Source organism: Typopeltis vanoorti, chromosome 12 (assembly GCF_054136105.1).
Source record: "Typopeltis vanoorti isolate ZY-2024b chromosome 12, IOZ_Tvanoo_1.0, whole genome shotgun sequence".
In the NCBI taxonomy this organism is placed as follows: domain Eukaryota; kingdom Metazoa; phylum Arthropoda; class Arachnida; order Uropygi; family Thelyphonidae; genus Typopeltis; species Typopeltis vanoorti.
The window spans coordinates 135,887,259-135,909,334 of NC_143560.1; the positions used below are offsets into that span (position 1 = coordinate 135,887,259).

The 22,076-nt window shown below is 34.4% G+C and overlaps 1 protein-coding gene across 3 annotated transcripts in view; it reads left to right on the forward strand.

Annotated features, from left to right (window-relative positions):
- SMC2 (structural maintenance of chromosomes 2) overlaps positions 1 to 22,076 on the forward strand; it is a 555,382-nt gene that overhangs the window by 520,781 nt on the left and 12,525 nt on the right. For all 3 annotated transcript variants that reach the window (XM_090401108.1, XM_090401106.1, XM_090401107.1), the window contains one exon: positions 2,409 to 2,556. In XM_090401108.1, coding sequence (XP_090257234.1) covers positions 2,409 to 2,556 — 148 coding nt within the window. The remainder of the gene's footprint in view (positions 1 to 2,408; positions 2,557 to 22,076) is intronic.

Genomic DNA, 22,076 nt, shown 5'->3' on the forward strand with positions numbered 1-22,076 from the left:
TGGAAAACATACCTTATACACCTTATTTTTTTACCATACCTTTAATGTTTGAATCACCATATAAAGCAACCCTATCATCTTTAGATACTTACTTCTTATTATTAACCTCCTTGTCATTTACATCAGTTATTCTCTTTAATGTTTAGTTTTCTCCTTCATGTTTTTAACCTGACTCTTCATTTTCATTAACTCTTGTCTAATCTCTTCCACATCATTTCTATTATTGCTATTGCAAGCACTTCCATCCATTTTCTGATTATTCCTAGTAACACCATTTTCATTTTTGGAATGCCCTAACCTTTCATTGCACTTCTCACATAATATATGTTTCTTTTTATCATTTAATCTAACACTCCATAAATCTGACATTTTTGGGCACATACATAAATTGATGCATTGTATCCACTGTAAAGTCCATGGAAAAACTCAATCTCTGAGTTGAGCCCTTCCGCATCACTAGTGTATGCTTCTTTACTGGCACTGCCACCATTTTTTGTAATATTAATGTAAAGTTTTTGTAATGCACTTCTGTGTTAAGCAAAATAACAACCAAAGTGAACACTTTTAGAACCACAGTAGAATGATTATATCCGGTCTAGCTTACTGCACTGTTATACAAATCTACATGATATAATTGGAGGGGAGGGGGATGAAGCACTTTTTGTAACACTGTTCAAATACACCACTACTTCTCCTCACAACACTAGCACCATTATACTTAACAAGAAATTGTATTCTTAAATTAAAACCTTCCACAACCATCTGTCATCCAGAGTATTTTAATAATAATCATTTTACTACTTGTATGACTATATGTGGAAAATATATGACATTGATCTGACCTTGGTGCCTTCTTGGTTCTAGTTCCCACAGATGAGACCTCACAAAGGCCAAAACTGGTCTGGATAGTCTCTTTCCATAATATTTTTGCATTACAGAATATTAAGGCAATTGTTTTAAGTCAACAGCCTCACAAGTGGACTAGTCATGAAGTTACTTCACATTTATGCTTAGACTTAGGTTTAGGATTAAAACAAGAATATAATTTATTGTCTCTGTTTTTTAGTTGTTGTGAATGTCTCACTTCCATAAGTAAATATTGGTATAAATGGACACATTAAATAACTTTTTTAAGCATACAAGCAAATCTGACATATATTTTATAGCCAAAATGCTTTGTTTCCTTGTGTGATTTTTCTGTTTATTTCTTTATCTTGTTTTTGCTTACACCTAGCTAATTGGCCAAGGTAAATATAGTCCTCCACAATTTCAAATCCTATTTCATTAGGATTATCTGCCAATTTTACTTCAGTTTGATCTGAATAAATTAGTAAGAGGGTTTTATCATATGTTATGTAGCAGAGGGGAAGAAAGAAGCCATACTGAAAGTTTTATAAGAATTTGGTGAGCATGAAAATGAAGATTTTTTTTTTATATTATTTATTTATTTTTATTTATTTTTTACTAGAAGTGTGCTTAATATGTGGGGCTTATAGAAGATACGGCACAAGTTCTGTTAGTTCTACCATGATCACTGTGCTATCTCCATGGTAGTCTGTTAACGATAATAGTAATACAAAATCTTTCTTATTTTCAGAAGAGGACACTTCAGTTAACTGATCTCTCTCTCACACACAAATTCATATCAGCTGCCACCTCATGGACTTGTGTCCATGAGGCGGCAGTTGATACACAAATCCTGTTAGCACTCATGCATTGACTGCCTGATATTGGTGTGACTCAAATCTCTGGAACAGCCTTCCCTGTAAAGTATTCCCAAGGGATAATCCCCCCATCTATTTTGTTTACATTTTTCATTTAAGAAATCTATAATTTGCTTCTATGTACTAATTTAAAGAATATAAGTCATGGACATGCATAAAATTACATTCGGTGATGTAATTTTATGCTTATTTTTATGCATACTTTTATTTATAGATAAAGGTGAAGTGTGGTTTTTGTATGTAGTCACTAACAGTACTGAAATGTCTCCATATAAACTTTCCATCAGCATTAGTTAGATGATCATTGCCAATGTTTTTCTGCTGATGTTAATCCACTCATTTTCCTCTCCTCCCATTTGAGGAAATAGACTAATGCAATTACATTTAATCTTTTATTCTGGGGATTTGCTGTGTTTGCTACTACTGACTAAATGCTTTTCTGGCTTGTTCAGAAAATTTAGATATGTCTGTTATTCTCTCTAGGGTATAATATAAAGTTACTATTTAACCTTTTTTTGCATATTAGAACAACTAGAATAGTGCGATATGTTTGGCAAATACACTTTTGTACTATTCACCTATGTTTTTTGTGAAAAATGTTCATAATTAAGTATAGTTGTTTCTAATGCATTTTTACCCAAACAAATTGAAGTACTACTTGTAAACTTTGCTTTGTTTTTCCAGATCTCTTGTTGCCCTTTCCTTAATTCTTTCCCTTTTGCTCTTCAAACCTGCACCAATATATATTTTAGATGAGGTAGATGCAGCTCTTGATCTTTCACACACACAGAATATAGGACAGATGCTTCGCACTCACTTCAAACATTCTCAGGTAAAAATTTTCATAATACAGTATGCTTTTTAAAGTTTTAGCTGTTCAGGGTTGTTTTCAGCATTACACAGTAATTCACTTATGTCTTTTTATACTTTTGTATCAAGAGTGAATTTGATATTTTTCAATAATATAAAGTAGAAACAAATTGAATAGATGGCAGTGTATCCAATCTATGTTAAAACATTTTTTCAATTCACATTTCTATAAGTTATATATAAAAATAAAACTGGGAAAAATATATTTCCCAGTTTTATTTTTAAGTGTTCTTTGTGTCCATTGTGCATTAGAAGCTGATAAAGTACAATATGGGAATATCTATTTGAACCATTACCATATTTATATTTTATTATTGTAAAGATTCATTCCAGTATTCTTATAATTGTGGCATGTGAAAATGACTGTCATTTCACTGTGACATATGTAAAGTCATGCACTTTTGATATCCAGTGTCGTATTATATTGGTGTTATTATGCTTGAAGAAACTGATGCAGTTAGAGATCTTGGAGTTTTAGTAAACAGGTAAAAATGCATAAAACATAAGGAAATCATTTGTCTGTTTATAAGGCCTTGATAAGACTTCACTTGGACTATTGTACACAGGTCTGGTCTCTTGGTTTCCATGGTGATTCTGATATGGTAGAGAGAGAGTACAAAGAAGAGTGTCAAAAATGATATCAGGATTGTGGAATACTGATTGAGGACAGATTGAGAATTTGTAGGCTGCAGACATTAGCAAATTCTCAATCTGTCCTCATAATCAGTATATGATTAAGACTTACAAATTTCTGAAAGTTATACAAAATTTCAGTAGATGGAATGCTTCATTTTATGGAGGGTGGGGAAGGATGTTAGTGCTAGATGTGTGCAAGGATATGTGCAATCAGGATTGTGGAATACTGGTTGAGGACAGATTGAGAATTTGTAGGTTGCAGGCATTAGCAAATTCTCAATCTGTCCTCATAATCAGTGTATGATTAAGACTTACAAATTTCTGAAAGTTATTCATGTAATGTAAAAATTTCAGTAGATGGAATGCTTCATTTTATGGAGGGTGGAGAAGGATGTTAGTGCTAGATGTGTGCAAGTAGCGTGAATGAATTTAAGAACAAATATGGCAGCTGGTGTGAATAGTATGGCCTTCCTCGATCAGTTCCAAACTACCTGGAGGTCTCTCTTAATAATAATTTCCATATTGCTTCTCTGTCAATGCTGTTAAAAGCTTTTTTCAGAATCAACGAAGTTGATGTAAAGATTTGACTGCCATTCTATTAACTGTTCTATTATTATTATTCTGGTTCTATTTCTTTTTTTATTCTTTCTTATATTATTCTTGTTGGTATTTTACTTGTGTTTAATAATGATATTCCTCTCCAATTACTGCAATCAGTTAAATCTCCTATTTTGATCAGTAATCCAATGTTCCATTCATCTGATCACTCTACCCATTTCCGAACCATATTTGGTTCAGAAATGGGTAGAGTATATTTGCCATTAAATCTATATCAGCTTTTAATAGCTCATTTGGTATACCTTCTGTACCAGCTACTTTTCCATTTTTACTCTCTTTGTGTAGTTCACTTTTTTATTTCTTTGGTGTCTATGTTTTTCCCCTGGTATTTGAATTTCTTTTTCAGGTTTTTCTCTATTCATTATCTCTTTGAAATATTCTACCCATCTTTCCATTTTCTTTTTATTATGTTTATTTGCTTGTTTGTCTTTAATATCTCCTTTTCTTTACTTGCTTATCATTGTTCTCCTAACATTATATGTTTTAGTATCACCTCTGTTAGTTGCAATTTCTACTTTATTTAGTAGAAATTGCAGCTAGCTAGGTTTTCAATAAACTCTTATCTCTTTATGCATTTTCTTTAATTGCTTTATGTATTTCTTTATATTTCTCTTGTAAGCTGACTAGATAATTATTCTTATCTTGTATTATATTTTTCTTTATTTCTTTTCTTCAATTTTGAGTTTTTTGTGTGAAGATATTATTATGTGACATCTCCAGGGAGTCTAAAGACTCGTTGAGGGAGGGCATCTACTCTACTTTAAAACACAGAATTGCTTTAATATTGAATGAGTTTTTGTCCTCTTAAGCTTCTGGGTGATCTCTGGTGAGAACCAACAGTTTGAAATAACTGTCAGCCTAGGGGAAACTTGGATATAAAAAAATGCATTAATAAAGACATATATAGTCACCTGGGCAGCACTCACGTCTTTTAATTGGTGTGAGCTAAGGCAAGTCCAATGCTATAGGTTGTATTCTCATGAGCTTTGGTAATTTTTTGAAACTTATATATTTAGTTATGAAATATGGATAGTTCTTGCATTTTTATGCCATTACATGATTAATGAAGTATTATTACAGATATTCTTTATTCTGCAGTTTAGCCAAAGTACGAAATATTAAGCCAAACTATACAATTTTAAATTTTATTAAACAAATGTTCTGAACAAAAAAATGTAAATGCATTAAGATTTTTTTATCAGTTTTTTCTGATATTGATTTAAAAAAAAAACCATTTGTTTATAGAATTTAATTTAGAATGATTTGGTCAAATCATGGTTTGCTGCAGCTCTAGTTGTCAGTGTGTTATCAAGATGTGACATTGACAAGCTGAGACAGAGTGAGAATCCTGAATGCTATGCTCAAAAGCTGAGGAGAAAGGAGTAAAGTTTGTAGATGTGTGGCATGTATTTGAGGAAGAATGGATTTGTACAAAAGTGGTGGATTATATTTGAATAGCTTTGGTGTGAGCCAGCTGGAGAGACTGTTTCTGTAGTTACTGATGCAAGCAAGAGACAAGAGGAAGTAAGAGATAAGGAGAGTGGAATAGATGAGATTGAAGTGGGCTTGTTAATGGAAATAGTATTGTGAGAGAAGAGCAAACGGGAATTCATGATGGACAGAAAAATGGAGGAAGCTGTGGTGATCAGGACAGCATAAGGCGAGTGGATGTTGCAAGTAGTGGCGAATGTGTGTGTGGGGATGATCAGCAGAGGAATGGAATGACCCATGATGTGAGGATATATGAGGTAAGTGTAGTAATTATGAATTGTAATAAGATGTTGGGGAGAATGGCATGAGCTAGGACATAGAAGTTGGTTGATAACAACAGTTTTCTATATGCTTGTTAGCATGGCTTTATTATAGAGAAGTCATATTTATCAACTTATGCATTAGACAAGGGAGATACATATACAGTGGTATACTTAGTTTTTGCAGTCTTTTGAGAGATTGCCACACAAGTTGGTGGCTAATTGGAGCAAATAGGATTGAATGCTAGATTAGTGAGTTGGATAGGTAACTGGCTGTCAGATATCAGTAAGTTGTGTATTTGGATACAGATCACAGAAGATTAGAACTTTGATCTTCTGGGATCCAAATACACAACTTACTGATATCTGACAGCCAGTCACCTATTTTTTTTAGGGGGATGTTGTTGTTTAACTTGTATATTAATGATATTGTGATGAGTTTAACTGGATATATACAAAACTGCTTGCAGGTGATGCAAAACTGTGGGAATTAAAATGTTGTGGCCTTACAGGACGATTTGATTAAATTATTCTTGAGAGGCACTCGTGACATTAAATTAAGAATTATAAACACGTTAACACAAGAATATTTGAATGTTTGCCAAATATTTCAGTCTGAAACTAACAGACTATCCTCAGTGGCTTGATAGGAACAGTTTTTACAAGGTGAAATACAAACAATTGATCATTCTATATACTAATGTACCTCTCAAAGAGACTTTACAATTACTTGCTGACATCTTCCCACAAGATATTATAAAATTATTTAATTTTGTGATGCACTCTGGATATTTCTTGTGTCAAAACAAATTCTACAACCAAGTGGAAGGAACGGCCATGGGAAGTCCACTTTCACCTGCTTTAGCCAACTTTTATTTGGAACATCTAGAAGACGTCCTGGTTTCATCTATATTCCCTCAACCATCCTTTTGGGTTAGATATATAGATGACATCTTTTCAGTGTGGCCTCACAACAGAGATTCCTTACCTTCCTTTTTATCCAAAATCAATTCCTTACATCCTCGTATTAAGTTTACCATGGAGATTGAAAAAGACAACAAGTTATCCTTTTTAGACATCCTTCTCATCTGCTAACCTTCAGGTATTCTGACAACAGTTTACAGAAAACCCACTTTTACTGGATGTTACATTCTCAAACATCCATCATCCTTATCAAAAAACAGGAATCATAAAATGTTTAATTCGACGATCTAGAACTAATTGCTCAACTCCCCCATGAATTACAGAAAGAACTTGCAACTATCAAATAGCACATGAAATTAAATGGCTTCTCCGAAAAAAAGTACACAACATCTGTTTGATTCCTACAGTCCAATCCAGAACAACAAAGAATCAATACATTGAGTTTTAATTCCATATATTTCTGGGATTTCAGAACCAGTTTCAAGAATTCTGAAATATGATTTAACAGCCACTTATATTAAGTTAAGGGGGATAGTAAATCCCGTATTTTTTGCAGCCGGGTACGAAACTCGGAGATCGAAATCTAAGAGTTTCATGCCGAGGAACTATTGGCGAGTCCAAGCGCAAGTCATCACTTGGGTAGTACAACACTCTGAGCCAAAGGTGGAGCAAGCTCCATCACTATCCTTAATATTTTCTCATAATGTAAAACGCATCTCCTAGGAGATGTATTACTGTTTTACATTATGGGAAGAGGTTACTACCCAGACCGGTTTTGACCCTTATTGAGGTCTCATAAGTGAGTAGGTAGACCTGGAATATCAAGGTTTAAGTGAACCGAACTTACATATACCCCTATTAACAAATTGCCAGACCGGTGTACTCATATATTATTATTACTACGATAAAGAGGCTATTTTTCCGGCGACATAAATTAAGTTAAGGGGGATAGTAAATCCCGTATTATTTAAGGCCGGTTACGAAACTCGGAGATCGAAATCCATCAAAATTTAAGAGTTTCATGCCGAAGAACTATCGGCGAGTCCAAGCGTAAGTCATCATTTGGGTAGTACAACACTCGGGCAACTCGGAGCCAAAGGTGGAGCAAGGTCCGTCACTATCCTTAATATTTTCTCATAACGTAAAATGCAGCTCCTAGGAGTAAAATAATATGGGATTTACTAACCTCCTTAACTTAATTTATGTCGCCGGAAAAATAGCCACTTATATTCTTATTAACAAAATATCCATTTCCCCTCTTCTAAAGATAAACGCTCAACTATGTCTCTGCCTGGTGTGTCAAGTTCCTTATAAAAGCCACTGAGGATAGTCTCTTAGTTTCAGACTGAAATATATAGTAAACATTAAAATATTCTTGTGTTAACGTGTTTATAATTCTTGATTAAATTATGTTTAGAGGGCAAATAAATGGAACTGTCAGTTCATTGTTGCGAAATGTAAGGTTCTGAAATTTGGTAGCTAACAGTAGGCTGCAAAGTATACACTTAATGGAGAAATTTTCAAAGAGGTTGAGGAGACGAGACATAGAAGTGGTAATATACAGTGACCTGAAGTTCAGCAGTCGCATTCAACTGCAATCTGTCGTACTTTGCCGGACGCTCTATAGAAAAAATAATACAAGACCATCATACATTCTTCAAAACAAATCCGTGGTGTAGCATGGGATAGGGACAAGCCACAACATTCTCTGGACTTGCTTTCTACGCAGATGTCGCTATAAATTCGAATGCCTATTCAAAGAGAGTGCTGAGGGCTTACTTCAATGCCCTAACTTGAATCGAAATGATTGTATATCCTTGTCAAAAATTTGGGAAAAGTTTAATCTGATAACACACAATTTTTTATTTTTTAATTGAGGCTTTTAATCCTTACATTAGTCTAATGTTATCTTTAATTGAATTTATAAATTAAGATTGTTATATGAAATTGTGAATTAATACATATAATTTATTCATCACTCTGATGAAATTTACCTCTCTTTAATGCTTGGCAATGTAACATCACGCGGCTCGTTCTACTTTTGAATGATCAATTGTTTGTATTCCACCTTGTAAAAACTGTTCCTATCAAGCCACTGAGGATAGTCTGTTAGTTTCAGACTGAAATATATGGCAAACATTAAAATATTCTTGTGTTGACGTGTTTATAATTCTTGATTAAATTATGTTAGAGGGCAAATAAATGGAACTGTCAGTTCATTGTTGCAAAATGTAAGGTTCTGAAATTTGGTAGCTAACAGTGGGCTGCAAAGTATACACTTAATGGAGAAATTTTGGAAGAGGTTGAGGAGATGAGACATAGAAGTGGTAGTATACAATGACCTGAAGTTCACCAGTCCCATTACATAAGTTGTGAAATCATCACATCACATCAGATTCTGGCAGCTGATGTGAAGAACCTTAACATGCAAAAATAAAGAGGTTATGGTTCATTGTGTTAGGCCTTGATCAGGACTCATATGGTGCACAGATTTGGTCCTCTGGTTTTCATTGTGATAAGGATATATTAGAAATTGTCCAGGAAAGACTGATGAAGGTGGTAACTTGTCTTTTAAATTTCAGATATGAAGATAGATTGAGGAAAAGCAGTTTGCAAAGCCTCGGGAATAGGTTGAAGAGAGGGGATATGATTGAGACTTTTAAGTTAGTATATGGTTGTTACTGAGTTAATGTGAAAGAAATTTTTCATAGAATGGGAAAGAGAAAGGATAGAAAAAGGGACCATCCCTGGAAGCTCTATAAGGAGGATGTGAGCAAGGGAATAATTTGCAGGCTCTTTGCATGGAGAGTGGTTGGTGGGTGGAATGCCCTCCATGACAGTGTGGTGAAAGCAGAACAGTGAATGTGTTTAAAGCACAATTTGGTGGGTTTGTTATAATAGTGTGTACTTTCTGCAGTAAATCTTTTGACTTCATGGAAGTCCAGTATATATTATTTTATTTTAGTCTTATTTTAATTTCATTTTATTTTTTAACCTCCCATTGTATTGTATTGTGGCATTCCAGCACATGACTCTGATCAGCAAAATGGAATAACATTCCATTGTTTGCGTTTCACCTTGTTAACATATTTGTGCACTGATTCTGAGCTGTTTGTTTCAGACTGAAATATTTGCAATGAAAAATTTATTACTATTGTCGTGCTGAAACATTATTATTATTATCAAGCAATGGTGTAACTAGAGCTTTTGCCACCTGGGGTGGTCCCTGAGTTTCCCTCCCTCTCAATACACACCAAAAATACCACAAAAAGTGAAAATGACGTATAGGGAAATAAATTAAAACACTATGTTTATTTTTGAAGTAAAACTTTAATTTCAACATTCTAAAATGTTATTTTTCTTCCTTTTCTGTTAGCAAAATCATTGATGACATTGTCGAAGTCATTTCATAGTAATGTAGGTAATTCTTAGTCAATTTTATTTAGAAAAACTCCTCTCACAACTAGCAACACTTCCAGCAGTTGTGAGGAAAATTCGCTGTAGTATTACAATAGTTGGACCTGAGTTCTCGAGACTGTATTTTAGAATTAACTGCAAAAATTCAAAAGGGTTCAAAGTGCCGCCGGGGCGGACTACCCCTCTAGATAGCCTCTATTATCAAGGCCTCCATGGAGTCAAAAGACTCCTCATGGGAGGTCATTTTTAGCTCCTTCCAGCTGTTCCACTAAGCAAAAGAACTCTCCAATGTCTACCTTGTAACTGCCTCTCAACAGTTTAAAAGTCTCAATCATATCACCTTTCCTTTTTCTATCCACCAAACTCTCAGTCGACATTCCCTCAGTCACTCCTTGTAACTGACATTGTACAGTCCTGAAACCATCTTTGTTATCGACCTCTGTACCCTTTCCACAATTAATTTATTCCCTTCAAATCCTGGGGACCAAATCCGAGAACAGTGGTCTAAGTGTGGTTTGATCAGAGTCTTATACAATGGAATGATAACTCTTTTATTTCTGCAGGTCAGCATCCTTCTCAGTATTGCAGCAATCCTCTGGGTTACGTTCACCACCTTTGCAATATGCTCCCCGAATTTCAGTTCTCTATCAATCATCCCCCCCAGATCTCTTGTCTTTCCTACTTCCTCCAGTACAGCTCCTCCAATAGAATATGCAGTGTCCCAAACCTCAAGACCTTACATTTTGATGCATTAAACTGATACCCCCATTAATTTACCCATCTCTCTAGTTTATTCAAATCCTCTTGCAGAGCTACCATATCTGCACTATTACTGATAACCCTTCCCAACTTCACATCATACACAAACGACTGAATATCCCCTTGCAATTCATTGACAATGTCATTGATATAAAGGTTGAACAATACAGGTCCCAGTACTGAGCCCTGTGGAACCCCACTTGTAACCTTCTGCTTCCTTGATATTGCCCCACCATACACAACTCTCATACTTATCAGACAGCCAATACTGAATCTATTTGACTAACCCGACATTTAAACCCATGTGCTGTAACTTAAATATCAGCTTATTGTTAGATCCTCAATGAAGGAATCTTGGAAAGAAATCATTCATTTAGGGTCTAACATATAAAAATTGCAAACATAGAGAAATACCTGCACATCAGTTGTAATTAAAAGTGAAACTTCCTCACTTTATGTAAAAAAATTGTATTCTTTATTTAAGCACCTTATATTTAAGCTATTGTGATTAATTTGAGAGTTCAATTTTGTATGTCTTAAAAAGGAGGGATAATGTGAATTAAATTTAAGCCTTACTTAAGCTATGTAAAATCTATTGCGAGTCATCATAAAGCTGTTAAGTATTAATTCCTGGAAGGCCTAAAGCTACACGCGTACAGCATAACGTTGGTGGGTATAGCTTATTCGGAAAATCACGTAACCATGTATTCCATGAATCCAAGTATATCAGCGTCGTAGAAACGAAGGATAAGCCAAAGGGTCATTTTAGTAAGGATAGTGTGCAAAAAGGGGCTGAAAAAGAGGGCGATCTATTGGAGTATAAAAGGGGGTTGAGCCTGGACCACGGCTTTTTCTTGATCTCTTGTTGTATCGTTTTCCTGTTGGGTGGTTCGGAAGTTGGCGGGCAGTTTTGCGTGGGGGGGGGGTTGAAGTCTGTGATGTCGGGAAGTGAGCATTTGTAAAGAAATGAAGCTGGATTCTATGCAAAGCTGAAGGTAAAAATTCCAGTCCTAGCAGAATCAGGCCATCGCTGAAAAGCCCCATCGAGTTGTTCCTGAAACACAAAGATTTTGAGTCCATTTCCAGCAGAAAGAATGAAGATAGCGTAACCCCTACGTTGGCGTATAGACAGCAAAAAATAGATGACAAATATCCAGACAAACATGTGGTGCAGAACAACGCGGAAAAAAGTCGGTAAGGTGCTATTGCTCTAATTTTGTGTGAATGTTCATTAGAAGAAAGAAGATTGTTTACGATTGTGAAATTAAGAACTTTATATTAAGGAACTCTGTGAACAGTCTCTAATTAGAAAGTTAACCTCTTTTGTGAGTAAGAAGAATTGTTTAGGAGAGATCTTTTGTAACTTGTATGTGATAGGATTAACTTGATACGATATGAAAGGTAGAATTTTGTGTCTCAGTAACATTAGAATGGTTGATAGTTTGTTCTTACAAGTAATACTGCTAGAAGGAATTTAGCTTAACTTATTATCATTTGATTTATATCCCAGTGTGTAATTACTGTGTTTAGCATGCCTTATAGGTTTTAATTAGTTCGAATGTGTTAATCTCTTAGTTCAAGTTTATTTAGTATTGAACATAATTGAGTGTATGAATTTTGTAATGTGTATTAGATATTCCAATAAATATGTCATCATATTTTTCTTTACCTGAGTCATGCCAAATTTCCACTTATAAAAATAGAACCTATTTTGGCAGGAAGGATTTAGAGAGTGAATATAAAATATAGATTTAGGTCACTGCTACAATAATCTGAATCTGTACGGCAGTTAAAATAAGATATTGTGTAGGTAATCTTCAGACTCTAGTATTGTATCCCTGAGCAAGGATCTTTTCTGCTATAGGATACTGGCTGGCGCAGCAAAATATAAATTTGCCAGTATCCGAAGAGGAAACACCCCTAGATATAAAAATAAGATTAAAGTAAGAGAAGAAACAATAAATAACGAAAGATAAAAATTTTAACAATGCCGCAGCCGGTAGGATTATGATTGTATAAGGATTAAGTATTAGGAAAAAAAGAAATTAAGCATAAATTAAACATAAAAACATCGATATGATGATAGAACAACGTTTTAACATTATCATGTGGCACCCTGTCAAACGCCTTTGCAAATTCCAAAAAAAAATGGCAGTATATGCTTTTCCCTCATCAACTGCTCTCGTCAGTTTATTATAAAAGGCAGTCATGTTACTAAAGCAAGAGCACCCCTTAACAAATCCATGTTGATTCTCACAGATAACATTATCCACATCTGTCCAACGGTGTATATAGTCCCTCACTAATTTCTCAAAGATTTTAACAACTACTGATGACACACAAACTGGCCTATAATTAGACACTTCCAGTCTGCTCTGCCCTTATGCAATGGCACTCTCTTACCTTCCTTCCATTCCCTGGGGGCACTTCTCCCATAACTAGACTTACATTGAAAGGCCAGGTCAAAGGAGCTGTCAGATCTTTAGCACATTCTCTCAAAACTTGTGGTGAAATATCATCCAGTTCCACAGCTTTACTGACATCCAGAGTACTCAGTATTTGGAACACACTCTCCTCCTGCACATCTAAACCTCGAACCTGACCTATTCCCTCAAGTATTGAAATTTACTCCTCCAGGAAGAAATACTCCAATAAATAAATTTACATTAGCTATAATAGCTAATGCAAATTATCCTGCAATGTCATTCTTCCACAATTATTTCTCCCTCCTACTGGCCACATAACTAAAAAATTCCTTAGGATTTTCTTTGGATCTTAGTGCCAATCTGTTCTCATATTCCAGTTTTGCCTTCCTCACCATACTGGTCACTCTCCTGGCCTGCGTCTTATTCTTCATGTATCTGCCCTCCATCCCTCTTCTTATGTCTCTTCCATAATCTCTTTTTCAACTGCAGTTCCTGTTTGATATTGTTTATCATTCACTTTACACCAAATTGTGCCTGCTTCTTCACTCGTGGAATGCAGCTTACTATTGCTGCTAACAAATATTCCTTCACAATTTCCCAAGCACTAATGATATTGTAAAAATAATTATCATTTAAAATTCTGAATATTTTTACGTATTGTTTATATTTTTGTATGATTTTTAGTGGAACCTGTGGCATAGTAATTAAATAATAAAGTAACACTTGAAAACCACAGCGAAATCTTTAATTAGTAAAAATACAAATATTTCGTACTAAAAATAATAGTACATCTTCAGTGCCTGTAACAGTAATAGGAATGGAATACAGGCAAACGTTCGGTGGATCACCTATTAAAATACAATTGTTACCACGTGCTAGGTAATAATAGAAATAACAAATTTAATCTATTAAGATAAATGGCATTTTACATAAGATAAGTCTCCCAGATCTTTGAGAGAGACATAGTCATTTCAATTTAAATTCGGTTGGTGTAAGATAGTTTCACACTTTCTTTGAATAAGCGTTCATATTTGAATCTGCATCTATGTTTAACCTTCTACAAAGGATAAACTGTCTTCTCTATCTTTGGTTGGCGTTTGCCAAATACCTTGCGAATGCGATGTCTCTTATTTTGGACAAACTGGCCGTTCTTTGGAAAAAAGAATAAAAGAACATCAATATTATATTGATTATAACAAACCTCTAAAGTTTGGTCTGGCGCAGCACAGTATTGACTCTACTCATAGGGTCCAGTTGGATAAAGCAGTTCTCCTCCATAGATGCAGATACAAATATGAGCGCTTATTCAAAGAAAGTTGTGTAACTATCTTACACCGACCGAATCTAAATAGAAATGACTGTATGTCTCTCTCAAAGATCTGGGAGACTTTTATCTTTTGTAAAAAACCATTTATCTTAATAGATTAAATTTGTAATTTCTATTATTTCCTAGCACGCAGTAACAATTGTATTTTAATAGATCCACCAAACGTTTGCCTGTATTCCATTCCTATTACTGTTACAGACACTGAAGATGTCCTGTTATTTTTAGTACTAAATATCTGTCTTTTACTAATTAAAGATTTCACTGTGGTTTTTACGTGTTACTTTATTATTTATGTTAGTATGTTTATTAGTTTTAGTTTCATAACACGCATTGTCGGCACTTGCGATGTGCCCGTTATTGAAATTGTTTTTTCAAAATGAAATGTAAAGAAGTTAAAAAATTGATGTACTTACCAGATTTGAATAGTTGTGTTACTTTAAACAAATTTATTGTAGTTTAAAATATTAAGTTTTGTGTTTTATGAAGACATTCTCTTGTTGCTAACGGAAACAACATGTCAGCCACTGTATTTAGTTTCTTGCTTGCCACTTTCATGGAGTGCGCATGCTCGGCGAGAAGTTTGATGTGTGATCGACAGCTAGCAGAAAACGTTCAGTATCAGAATAACGGGTGTAAACAAGAAGAGTGTTCGGAAAAAAATTAGAATACAGGCCGGCAGCCATTTAGATTCAGGGGAAATTGAGTTTTATTATATGACAGTCGGAGGAAAATTAATAGTATATTCCGAAAAAGGAATCGGGGAACTATGAAGTTTCAAAGTGGAATAAGTATTGATAAATAAAAGAAAATATTGCTATAGATCATTTTAAAAGGAATATTCGAGGAAACGCTAATTGGAAGATTAGTAGTAGATTCTGAAAAGGGAATCGTAGAACTGTGAATTTTTGAAAGTGGAAGAGTTAAGACTGTCATAAGCATTAGTGAATAAAAGAAGAAATTGCTATTTATGTTCAAAAGGAATATTCGAGAAAACTCTGATTAGGAAGTTTCATCTGTCCGCCGGATGATGAATGATGATTGGACGCCGGATCTAACTATTATTTCTACTGAAGAGAAGACAGAATTGAGTCATGAAAATTAATGTGTGCTGCATGAGGGAAGAAAAAGGATCCTGTGAAAATGAAGAATAAAGTCATATATCTTCAGAAAAGGGCCTTGGCAGAGAAAGAAACTGGCTATGAACATTTTGTCATTGTGCAAACAAAGTGTTTAGTCTTAAGTATAAGTTTATTTTTAAACGGCCTTGGATCCAATTAATTCTGTAGTTAGTTATAGTTTTGTAAATTTGTTTGAAGTGTATGTATATTTGTTTTCTTTTATTAAATGTGTTTATTTTATATTTTGGTTTAGTCAGTGATTTTTGGATTCTGAAAGAAATAGTAAAAAAGAAGTAATTGCACCAATTGCACAAATAAATATATAGATACACTCGGAAATAATAATAATAAAAATTGTTGAACAGAGATTATCTCTATAAACAGGATTAATATTATGATAATATCCTCAAATAGAATAATCTCTCTAATTATAACAATATGCTGGCCTATATATGAATCAAAATGTTTATGATTTTTCTTAAATTGATCCATTAATATAACAAGGCAACAGAAAGTCTGAAAAAACTGAGATTAGAAGTAGGATTTTAAAAAAAAAAACCTATCTGAAAGTAGTAGAGAGTAATAATCCTTTTCTCTCTGTTTGGTCTTCTGTGTGGAGTTAAGAAAGAAACTATTATGTTAGAATAAAAAAGTAATAAATAATAAAGAAAGTATAATAAGCAAATAAACATAACTATAATATCAGTAATACAGTGATGTGCAGTAGAACAGTTGGAAGTAGGTGGGTTTGGATTACTAATATTTTTAAGAAAATGGATGTATGAGAAAAATTAGCCAAGAAATAGTGATATGGATTGTAATAAGAATAAAATACTGTAATAAGATGTTAACCATTTCAAAGCAGTCAAATTCAGAATAATTATGCAGAATGAGTTGAATTGTTGGATTTTTTATATAAGGAGGCATCAGTGTTATGAATTGCTTCACTAAATTTGGATTGTATTTTACATTTTATTTAATTGTCAGTTGCATGTTATATACAGTCTCTAGACGTTTGTGGATTGGGGTTTGTTTTTTATTGCTCAAGTTTCTGAATCTTTATAATGTAAGATTTCCTTTCTTCAAATACCAAGAAATACGTGGATGTGATAGTTCAAATGAGCAGCAATTTTTATAGTTGGAGTTATCAGAATTGCAGTTTTTTTTCTTTTTAAATCATCTGTGATTAAGGATATTGCAGTCTTGTCTGAATCATTGATCCTTTTAAACAATATATCACATTAGATTGATCAAAAGTATTAGTTTTAATTTATAATGTTTTATATTCATTGGTTTGGAGTTGTTGAAAATGAAGCTTTATCATTCGGGCCTTGAAAATTTTATTTGAATGCTTAGTAAATATTCTGAATATAAGAGAATTTTAGAGTTATAAAATTACATCATCAAATTCATCATATGTACAGGATATTATGATAGTACTACATGAAAAAGTTACATCACTACCAACTTCCAATCCAAAACTTTCCTCCAAATCAGTCTGCTATCTCTCAAGGCTCCAATGTTATCAGATCTTATATTTCTGTCTAAGGTGCCTTTTACTGTGCCAATCCACCTACATCTTGGTCTTCCTCTGAGTCTTTTTTTCTGCCTAGCAAAGAAATCTTTTCCTCTCCTATTCTGTTTAAGTAACCATATCACCTGAAAGTAGCCCTGCTGACATATTCCTGAATGCTAGTAAGGCAAGTTCTTTCCTAATATTCTCATTTTAATATGATATTGCCATTGATACCATCTGTAGTCTTCGGTCTTTGATCATATGTTTTATTTCTAATCCAGACCTCAGATCTGTAAGTTAAAATCTTGTCTACTGTTTTGACTAATTTCTCTCTTATTCCATATAAATCTATTCAGTTGATTTTCTACCATGCCAACTTTGCTAATTGTTGTCTAGTCCATATTTAATTTACCATCTTTACTAAAAATTGTGGGTAAAGAGCTGAAATGTTTTACTTATTCTATAGATTATCCATTATTCAATTTAGTCAGGGGATCTTGAAGACTTGTACTGGATTTCTTAAGAAGGATAACATCATCTACATAAAGTAAAGAGCTAAGATTAACATCTCCAATTTTGTTATCAGGTTTAATACCACTTATCTTCACAATATGATCCATATAGATAATGAATCATGAAAGAATAATAATGAAGATAATGTGCACCCTTGTTGCACATTTCATTTAATAACAAACATTGTACCTCTTTTAATTCTAAGCATTGACTTACGCTCAGATAGAGACCATGTATTGCTTGATATTATGCCCCATTTACACCATATAATTGCAGTGTTTTGAACGTTCTCTCTCTCAGCACTTTGTGCCAAGAGAGAGAAGCTAAAATATAAATACAGATCCTTGTTATATTCCCAAGATTTCTCAACTATTTGTCTTAAAGTGAAAATCTGATCCTGATTACCTCTAAATTTGTCTGAAGCCAGCTTGTTCTTCTCCAACGTTCCCTTCCACAATTTTTCTTAGCTCTTCTTCAGTATACTTCCATAAATCTTACCAGTAACATTCAATAGCGAAATACCCATATAATTCTCACATTCAGTTTTGCTCCACTTTCTGTAGATGGGTACTTTGAGAGTATCCATCTGGAATTTAACCCTCTGACCAGGGCTTTTGATTTATGCAGTGCAGGCATTGTAAAACTTGTATACCTCCATATTTGAGCATTCCTAGGGGTGTACCTTGTTTGTAAATTTTTGGTACTCCATATATTCGGGGTGTTTTAACATGAAAAGACTTGAGTTTGTTAACCATTTCTTTTGGGCCAGGAAGTGACTTTCTTCGATCATTTGTGAACTTAATTCTTTTGAGGATTAGTAGGATCATGATATGATTTGGTGATCTTGTAAAAGAATGTACATGTTACTTTCATATTCTGCTGAATTCATCCTCACTGTTGTATTACCATTGTCTTCTTTAGTTATTAAGATATTGTTATTACCGGATAGCTCTTTTAAAGCATAGATTTTTTTGGGGGGAAGCAAGGTTTGGACCAGATTAAGATCTTGGTTACATCCAAATGAATGTTATTGTTTATCACTGGAGGCAGGTCATATATTCCCTGTTCAGTGGAAGCCAGTGTTTAATGGGACTTGTCTGGGTGTAATGGCAAAGTTATGTCAGCGACTTAAAGTGCCAACAGTCATTCATTCATTTATCCATTAGGGCTACTGATCATAAATTTATACCTACTTGTTGTAAATGCAGTCATTCTGCAGCACTATGATGCTGGATTTTGTGCATGCGCGCGCTGGCTTTTGATTTTATTGAATTCTTTATCTGCAATTGTGTCAATCTGTTCATGCAATAGTGTTAAACCTGCCCATTTGTAAATGCTATGACGGAATGAAACTTGTTTTTAATTTTGACCTCTTTAAGACTTAGCTGCCATGCCAATTTTAGCTTCCACTTATTGAATTGTCATGCCTTGTGTACGATATCATCTCCATGAAGAATTCTCAAACGAGTACACGGGCTTATATGTTGTGACAGTACATGTTAGTTTATTTTAATGGTATGATCTACAGCACAGAATGATAAGAAAATAATTATTAATTTATTAGCTGATATTTTGCTGGTATTATATCCACTATCTTCAGCACAAGAACAGTTTGTCACAGTACATGAAACAACAACAAATTGGTATAACAGTAGGACTGTTTTAAAAAATTGTAACAGACAACACAAGGAACTAAAGTCTTAATTGGCACCATATGTTATTAGATAAAGAGAGAGAAAACACAAGTATTAATTTAGATCTTAAAATGACTGTATCCCAACATTTTGGTAAATTGATACAGCCATTCCTGTCGAAGTTTGTAGTATATTTTGAAGCTGCTGCTGATTCCAAAAACAATATCTCGGACTTATAATGACGTAGCACTTTTGTTTTCTTCCATTTGATCCTGTGTGAAGGGATATCCAAAGCATGGTTTGCTAGACCTGACTTGTCATAATGACAAGTGGAATACATTCTACACTGTCATAATGACAGTGTAGAATGTATTTTTATGTTCTCCGAGGTAAATGTCAACACTTTTTCCTGTCCATAGTAACCCAGGTCACAAGAACAGGGCAAGAACCTTCATATCCTGGTGAAATACCATCACTCAGCTTAATGGAGGCCATGTTTGTTTTCCAGTGCAGGTGGTTCTGATTTCTGTCGCTCATCTCTTCATCCATTGTGATAAAGGGCATGTCAAACATATTGAGACCCAGAACTCCATGTCAGGGAAATATCACTAGAAATGCTGGTGGTGGTTCAGGCTAATGCTAGGTAGTATGACTTGAACCTGTTAATAATGAATCAGGAGACTTCCCAGTCAAGTGATGCATCATCTCAAGGGCATGTTATAAATGGAGACTGGTCACTCTCTGTATGGTTATGTCCAAGAGTCTATCTCCAATCACTGCATCATCTGCACGAAGTGTAGAAACACTGACAGTGACACTATGACTGAAACAGATCTTCCTCAAAAACCATCATCATCAAATTCCTCCCATGTACCTTCAAGGGGCGTACAGGATATGATAGTAGAACATGAAAAAATTACATCATTACTAACTTCCTATCTACAATTTTCCTCCAAATCAGTCTGTTACTTGTCAAGACAACAACATTATCAGATCTTATATTTCTATCGTCTAAGGCACTTTGTACCGTATCAATCCACCTATATCTTGGTCTTCCTCTGGGCTGTTTTCCTGCCAACCTGGCAGAGAACACTTGTTTTGCTAATCTTTCCTCTCCCATTCTATTTAAGTGACCATACCACCTGAGATTAGCTCTGCTAACGCATTCCTGGATGCTGACAATGTCTTTCCTAATATCCTCGTTTTTAATATGTTATTGCCATTGATGCCATCTGTTCACGCCTCTGATCTTTCTCAGGACTCTCATATTTGCGGTCTCCAGTCTTTGGTCAAGTGTTTTACTTCTGACCCAGCTCTCAGATCCATAAGTTAAAACTGGTTTAAACACTGTCTTGTATACAGCTAATTTAGTGTTCTGACTAATTTCTCTCTTATTCCATATGAATTTATTCAATTGACTTCCCACCATACCAGCTTTGCTGATTCTGTTGTCTATTTCTATATTTAATTTACCGTCTTCACTAAAAAATCGTGCCTAAGTAGCTGAAATGTTTTACTTGTTCCACGAGTTCTCCATTCACAACGCAGCTGACATTTTCAATGATTTTGCCTATTTTCATTGTCTTTGTATTTTTATTGCTGACCTTCATACCATATCTATTACAACAGTTATTCAATTTAGTCAAATGAATCTTGCAGACTCGTAGCAGATTTATTTAGAAGTATAACATCATCCGCATAAAGCAAAGAGCTGACATTAACATCTCCAATTTTGATATCATGTTTAATACCACTTTCTTTCATAATGTGATCCATATAGATAATGAATAACAGAGAGGATAATGTACATCCTTGTCTCACACCAGATTTAACATTAAACCATCTTCCTGTACTTCCTTCAATTCTAACTGCTGACTTACAACTCAAATAAAGACTAACTATTGCTTGATATAATGCCCCATTGACACCATATAACTGTAGCGTTTCGAATAGCTTCTCTCTTGGCACCTTGTCATATGCCTTTTCCAAATCGACAAAACTTAAATACAGATCTTTGTTATATTCCCATGCTTTCTCGACTATTTGTCGTAAAGTGAAGATCTGATCCTGACAGCCTCTATTTGTCCTGAATTTAGCTTGTTCTTCACCCAGCTTTTCTTCCACAATTCTTCTCAACCGTTTCTCAAGTATACTTGCATAGATCTTGCCAGGAACACTCAATAGGGAAAGACCTCTGTAATTCTCACATTCAGTTTTATTTCCCTTTTTATATATGGTACTATGAGAGCGACTCCAATCATCGGGAATTCGTCCCTCTGTCCAAGCTTTCTGAACTATGCAGTGCAGCCACTGTAAGACTCTTATACCACCATACTTCAGCATTTCTGGTCGAATATCATCTACTCCTGCTGCCTTTCCACATTTCAAGCCTTTGATGGCTTTTTCTACTTCTAGTTTGGATATGTATTCCTGACTGCATGCCTGGGCAGTGTTTTTTTACCACTGTGCTGTCATCACTGCTTGTTTCATTTAGCAGTTTTTCAAAGTAATTACTCCATACTTCAAGGATATCTTTTTCTTCCATTTTCATGTCACCTTTATCATCTCTAACTCCTTTTACAACACTCTTTCCTCTATTCCTAAGCTTCTTCAACAACCTCTAGAATATTTTGCACCTTCTTGATATTTATTTTCTATATTCTTGCCAAAGTCCTCCCATGACTTTTGTTTAGCTAGTTTTACACAGTGTTTAGCATTCTTGCATTTGTCTCTGTATTCTCTAAGAGCACAAGCTGACTTATTTGCAAGGAACTTTTGATATGCTTTCTTCTTTTCCTTTACTGCCTGTTTAACTTCCTGTGTCCACCGTAGAGTTCTAATTT